Source organism: Dermacentor andersoni, chromosome 7, assembly GCF_023375885.2.
Source record: "Dermacentor andersoni chromosome 7, qqDerAnde1_hic_scaffold, whole genome shotgun sequence".
In the NCBI taxonomy this organism is placed as follows: domain Eukaryota; kingdom Metazoa; phylum Arthropoda; class Arachnida; order Ixodida; family Ixodidae; genus Dermacentor; species Dermacentor andersoni.
The window spans coordinates 69779307-69786181 of record NC_092820.1 but is presented as its reverse complement, the minus strand read 5'-3'; the positions used below and the strand labels follow the sequence as shown (position 1 = coordinate 69786181).

The window sequence follows — 6875 nt, the reverse complement described above, 5'->3', positions numbered from 1 at the left end:
ACGAGCCTTCAATTTTTCGCAATTCACGATTGCTATGGTCTCTATTTCCTGAAGCAAGGCTGGTGCAATATGGAACGGAAGCTGATACACGCCCTATTTGTCGGTCGGATGCTGGCTTCATGGATTTAGTAATATCTTTTGTAGTGCTCTTTGTATCACAGATATCGCCTTAAGAGTTGGAACACGAGTGGAATTGGCGACGGTCCACTGCGTATATTGTAAAGAGATGTCGCTTTATCTGAACCGCTCGATGAGCATAGATATACCACACCGGAAACATTACGTGTGCAGCATTGTTCTAGAGCATATAAATACGAGATATTGTCAATGGGTTTGTCATCCCTGTTCTAGAACGACCTGCTCAAGATGAAGCTTTACATCTTCCTGGCTCTCATTGGGACCGCAATCGGTGAGCAGTAGCTGTATAATGTTTCAATTAATTTATTTTATTGGCCCACACACAGGCGCCTTCTGGGCCCATGTATCACTACATAGGAAAATCAGTACGTGAAAAGTAACAGAAAATTGAATGCCAGCAAAGCTGGTAAGCAATTTTGAACGCCGGCCATTCGCAACGATTTTTGTTTTGCTGGCATAACTAGGATGTCTTACAATAGCCTCTGGGGCAGTCTTGAACGAAGGTTCTAGCTACCTCTAATTTAAATATTTGGGGGACAGTCTGCAAGGTTGACTTCAAATAAGCATTTTCCGCCAGAATAACGCGTGCAATTTCTGTCCTGCCTATTGAAACTTGTATATGGGATAGGATTTCATGTGTATTAGCGCATTGATGCGGACTTATAACGCTGTCTGCTAAAAAACTCGTTCGAGAAGTGGTGCTTTAAATATGATCATAGAACAAGTGTTGTTCAAGATCGAGTGATAGTTGCTTTACAATGCAAAAATGCACTTGGCAGTGGCCGTTTATTTAGCTTCTTTTCGGTTTCGCAAGAATAATAGTTTACCTTAATAAATTATTACGAAGCAAAGCGTTCACTGACCACAATGCGTATATACCTGTATTCTTAGAAAAGCCAGCTCAATAGCACCATATACCAACAGACTATAACAAAATACAGATTTTAAAACAAGATATGCGTGAGATGACTAAAAAGTGTAGCTGTTCTATGATTTCCAAAACAGTTAACAAAATTGATGTGAAACTCTAAACGATGCACCTGGGTTCATATTCTTTACCACCGTTACTACTTACCACAATAAACGTTTAACAACAAGGAATCAACCATTCTTGTCCCTATGTGTTTTGCATGTTCTTTACAAATTCTAGAGAGAAAGAGGGAAATGTATTTACAGAAAAGCCGAGAGGTCAGCCTCAGCTATAGCTTGCTTAGGCCTGTTACTATAATGGTGGGAAAGGGACGTGGATGAACAGGGTTGATAAATAATGATGATGACGAGAAAATGAAGAAAGGAACGCGGGCAGATACACATTTCCAACGTTGTGGCATGCCTAAAGCTATGCGCCTAGCCCAGTGGCATGTAGAGTGTAGAGTGGCCCAGTGGCACTTGTAATCAAGGCTGAATAAATTCAATCTATGCAACATACTACTGCGATCAATACAATGAAATCAATGTTCTGCACTATGTCCGAACGTTGCCAGAGCTCCGGTCTGCAGACTGCAGTCTCACAACATTTCAAACCCAGAAACATCACCCTGCGTAGAAATTTAGATCGTTGTTTTCTGAAGCGTATTCCTATATTTACCTATTTATCCATAAACCCACATTGTATGGAGTCTTCGCATTTTCATATTCAGGCAAGTGCACGTAACCTTACCTATTACACCTAATGTGCTAGGCCAATAATGGTAATTGCTGCTAAATTCCAAATATCGTCTTACAGGATTCAAACAAAATAAGAAGGCTCTATGATGTCGCATAAATTTAGAATCTGGCTTGACTTGTGGAATGATATTGCCGAAAGAAAACCGGACTTAAGAGAGAAGTTCTATATTATTTCACAATTTGACTAATTAGAAATATTTGGTAAAGCTATCATTATAACCATACGACACATCATTTTTAAAAGCGATGAGGTAAGCACCAGCCTCGTTTAGCGGAAATATTACAAGTGAGTGCCCACCTTCTCGCAATTGTCCTAAATCTCCCATAAATTCTGTCTGTCCGACAGCGGCGAGGAACTTCGACAAGGAGTGTCGCCAGGCACCGGACCGCGGATTCTGCAGAGCTCAGCAGCTGATGTGGTGGTTCAACGCTGAGAGCGGAAGGTGTGAGCAGTTCTACTACGGTGGCTGCGGCGGTAACGAGAACAAGTACGAGACCAAGGAGCAATGCCAGGAAAACTGTTCGGCTGAAAAATGTGGGTACCTAGATTGCTCAAGCCGTGAGTAATCGGTATTGGAAAAACCAAGTTAGGCGAAGTTTTTTTACGTAGGGATAATACTCACGCACCTAGACAGACACGTATGCTTTATATATATATATATATATATATATATATATATATATATATATATATATATATATATATATATATATATATATATATATGTGTGTGTGTGTGTGTGTGTGTGTGTGTGTGTGTGTGTGTGTGTGTGTGTGTGTGTGTGTGTGTGTGTGTGTGTGTGTGTGTGTGTGTGTGTGTGTGTGTATGAGTGCCTTTCGCGCACACGTATGTATTGCGTGAAGTATGCGCATTACTTGCACGACAATCCGCAATGTCTATTCAGGTTATTCGTGCAAAGCGGCACCACAATATTTAACTAGCTTTCGGGTAACACGTTACAACTGCCAATTTGAACCCGAAGAGAAATGATGTCATATCCTAACACTAGCTCCGCATTCGGTATATATTTAGTGTAATAAGAATGTATAAGGATCTCAAAGGATGAACTGCGCTTTTCATTTCTCCTAAGCAGAAATGTATTCCATACTTCTCAGCTTCTGATTTGTAACGAAATGATGAGACCTGAGATTTAAGTATTGAAAATATACGTAAACTTCATTTTGTCCACCACACACAATTTCCAGCTTTTCTGGGAAGTCGTCGGAACTGCACATTGTTTAAGGAAGCAGCTCGGAACAATAAAACATGCAGTATTGAGATACCAACGGTACGTGTTAAGTCTGGGCCTGGTGAGACTGAGTTATATGCAGTCGTGCTGCTTTATGGTTTATTGCAACATGTGTAGTCAATCAACTTCAGCTTAACGAATGTGGCGAGCTTTATAAGTACGTACAAGAAGAAAACCGCCCTCAAGTAAGAGTGGTCGGTAATCGAGATGTCCTTAATATTTCTATGATGTGCCTACAGGCCACCATAAAGATGATCGATTGCTTTTTTTTTATTATTTTCAGCAATCCTCAGACCATACCCACGTGATGAGCTGTTGTCGGGAACGACAGGTGATATTGTTTCTGGTAAGCATTTATATCGGTTTCTTGAGCTGTGAACGTTTACCTCTGCCGTCAAGAGCAGGTTGAGTCGTGTATCAAATTACAATCCACGAATGAATCCACAGTCGGCGGAGTGTCTCAATACTTAAAGCGTTGTGGTTCTCAGCAAGTATTAGCTGTTTTTATGATAGTGTTCTTTTGAGGTGGCTCATGTAAGGCAACACCAGCGGCGTCTTTAGATCCTCGCCTAGGCCGGAGAAACTCGGAAGGCAGAAATTCATCTGGAGCGGCGCACCGCGGTGCCTATCAGACAACCTACTGTGCTCTAAACACGATCGATAAGTGAACATCGATGCATCAACAAAGGTCGAATAAGGAGATAGTCACAGCTATGTGTAGTGCTATATAAATGCTTACTACTCAAATTGAACATCAAACCAGCGAGTGTTCCTTTCTGCGATGTTTATGACATTTCTGAGATGTTTATGAAATATTTCAACAGCTAGATTAGAAAATATACTTAAGGATCCCTTAATGCACGATAAAAGAACAAATGTTGAAACAACACTTTTCCGCATTGCTCAAGATCCAAAAGATGCGTGTCCCTTGCGACATACCATGTGGGCGATATTCGAGCATGCATAGGCGTTTGTGAGTAGTGTTCTTGCGTATAAGTTATCTAGCTAACGCAAACGATGTTGTAAATAAAATTAGGTGAAGACTAACGGCATTGCTTTTCCTTTTTCGAGAAGCCTATTCTACTACCAGAAAATACTTCGTAACAAAAAAAACAAATGTCTAGAGAAGCACTTGTTCCTATATTTACAAAACAAATAGAGGGTCCCGCCGCAGTCGTTTGACTTTTGGACCCTCGCCTGTATAGTACTAACAACCAGCTACGTACGTATCTGAATCAAACTCAAACTGAAACGTTTAGACTTAATGCCCAGAAACGCATTTCCCGATATCCGTAAAAAATCTCTTTCGCGGCCTAGACTTTACGCTGTGTGATGTGCAGACACAACCTGCACAAAGTCGGGATGTAATCTACACAGCCAATTTCCTTTTTGGTAAGAGGAAGGGTTGTGAACTCTTTTTGGCAGAGTTCTTGAGTCTTCTAGAAATCGGTAAACTTGCACAACCCCTCTTCCCGTCCTCCCACGCTGGAGTGAGAAGTTCTAAATGAACACCGTCTGAAGCAGGTTTGATAGTTTGAAAGCCTTCTTGTTATTCTTTAACTAGCCTATATATATTTTGTTTCACTAGAACTATGGTAGCGGGTGAAGTGCGCACGTATGGGTGCTGTTTGTGTACTTCGGATAGCAAAGCGCGGCTGCATCATTGCAGGCATTTAATTTAGTAATTCCTCTATGAAAATATACTGCACTCTACAGAAAACGAAAAGAGAAATAAAAAGAGGAAAAATAAAAAGACGCCAAAGAAAACAAATGCTGCTCGAAAGGCGCCACTTCAAGCTAACCAGCTCTCTTTCGCATGCAAAACACATCTGTGTTGCGACTTTCTCAATGCTTTTGGAGATGTTTGCAGCAAGTTTTTATTTTTCTGCATTTCGATAAACGCATCGCGCTAGAATTTTTAATATCAGTCTCCAATGACATTAGCCAGATCAGTCAATCATTAGCGCAGAGGTGCAGCTCGTAAAGGAGAAGTTCTTGTCGAATGATATTAACCTGTTGCTGATTTCAATATTATTTTCCCTGCAGCGTCCGTTGCATCCGTTTGTCACATGCCACCACATGCGGGGCCTTGCCAAGCTGCCATCCCCCGTTTCTACTACGACGCCAACGCTAAAACCTGCCGCCCCTTTGTGTACGGTGGCTGCCATGGCAACGGCAACAACTTTGAGTCTCACCGCGACTGCATGTTCTTCTGCGCATCTCCAGTGCCCCTGCAGCCTGAGCCACGCACGGCATAAGCAAAGCGCTCGCTATGAGTCAGGGGCGACAGAGGTTGTGAGCTGAGAAGAAATTGCTAAACAGCAACAACGAAGCGACAACTAATCTAATGAGATGCTCAAGAAAACAATTATTCTTGGACTCTGCAATATATTTTTGTAGAAAACCTGGCAACTGATACTGACGAAGTTCGTATTCACTAATACGCAGATGAGTCACGTCTCTTGAATTGCTGTTGGAAAAATAAAACAATATTGTTATAAATTTGACCCTTATAATTCTATTCTGAAGAAAGTAAAATTCAAAGTAGGCAGTCCTTTGCTACGCCTGCACGAAGAAGAAATTCAGCGGAGAGTGAAAAGCTGAAACTTGCGGCTGTTTTCTAGTGTATTCTTAAGTAATGTCACAGCATTCGCTGATTCTGTCAAAGTGGCAGTGGCCTTAACATTAAACTTGAGCTAATTTCAGTGACATTTCAGCCACAACGTCCACAATCTCGTACAATGTTCCTTCCGTCTTCATTTTTATCAGAAACATGATAAGAATGTAACTAGTATATACATTACATCTGTGTGTCGGTTTCAGTTTATGTGTAATCAGTAGATACATATATTCACTATATGACACGTCGGCATCCGTGCATGTGGCCTATTATTATTGATGATGCATTACGGAACGCAGCCTTCTTGATATCCAAGAGCCGCACATCATAAAGGGTTGCGTTCACTCAAATACGCCAGCCCGCACACCCGAAACGTATTGCAGCCATTTCATAAGTTAAGGCTGATGGATTGGTCAAGCACACTTCAGGCATCCTAATGTTGTGTACGTCATCGTCTGTACATTCTTATGCCCACTGCATGACGAAGGTTTCTTTCTGGGATCTCGAATTACCCCTGTCCTGCTCCAACTGAGTCCGATTTGAGCCTGTAAATTTTCTAAATTTCGTAAACCCGCCAAATTTTCTGCCATATTCGACTGCACTTCCCTTCTCTTGGCACCATGTGTGCAACACTAATTGTCCACAGGTTATACATCCGACGCGTTACATGGCCTGCCCAGCTTCAGTTTTCTCTTTTAATATCCATTACAATATCGGCTATCCACACAACACCCTCTTCCTGTCTCTTAATCTTACACATAAAATTTTTTGTTCCATCGCTTTTGAAGCGCTCCTTATCATTTTGTCGAGCTCCTTTGTCAACCTCAAAATTTCTACCCCATATGTTGGCACCGGCAGAATGCAATGATTGTGCACCGTTCTTGTCGGTGATAGTGGTAAGCTACCACTCATGATCTGGCAAGCCCTGCTGTGTGCAGTCCGACCCATTTTTATTCTTCTGTCAATTTCCTACTACTACTACTACTAATAATAATAATAATAGTAATAATAATAATAATAACCACAACAAGCACTGCCTAGATTTTGCAAATGATAGTGGCTAAATAGAAAGAAAAAAGGCACTGGTAGCGCACAGCAACCACCCTTGTTTAGGGCGAGGTGGCCATGACAGCGCAGGCTGCAGCATGCGGGTGGCCGAAATACGGGTGGTGGTGGTGGTGCAATTTTGACGTTGCGCG

At 41.7% G+C, this 6875-nt stretch overlaps 1 protein-coding gene across 1 annotated transcript; it reads left to right on the top strand.

Annotated features, from left to right (window-relative positions):
- Positions 1 to 352: 352 nt before the first annotated feature.
- LOC126534836 (thrombin inhibitor hemalin-like) lies at positions 353 to 5563 on the top strand. Its single transcript, XM_055073019.2, has 4 exons — positions 353 to 409; positions 2153 to 2341; positions 3340 to 3402; positions 5103 to 5563. The coding sequence occupies exons 1-4, from the start codon at positions 367 to 369 to the stop codon at positions 5312 to 5314; spliced, it is 507 nt and encodes a 168-aa protein (XP_054928994.2). The 5' UTR covers positions 353 to 366; the 3' UTR covers positions 5315 to 5563.
- Positions 5564 to 6875: the final 1312 nt, after the last annotated feature.

What these genes read in the sequence shown, in the direction of transcription:
- LOC126534836 (XM_055073019.2), top strand. Translation starts at nt 367, where the DNA reads ATGAAGCTTTACATCTTCCTGGCTCTCATTGGGACCGCAATCG. An exon ending in TCTCATTGGGACCGCAATCG is followed by an intron (nt 410 to 2,152) that starts GTGAGCAGTAGC and finishes TCTGTCCGACAG; the next exon opens with CGGCGAGGAACTTCGACAAG. An exon ending in GACAGGTGATATTGTTTCTG is followed by an intron (nt 3,403 to 5,102) that starts GTAAGCATTTAT and finishes TTTTCCCTGCAG; the next exon opens with CGTCCGTTGCATCCGTTTGT.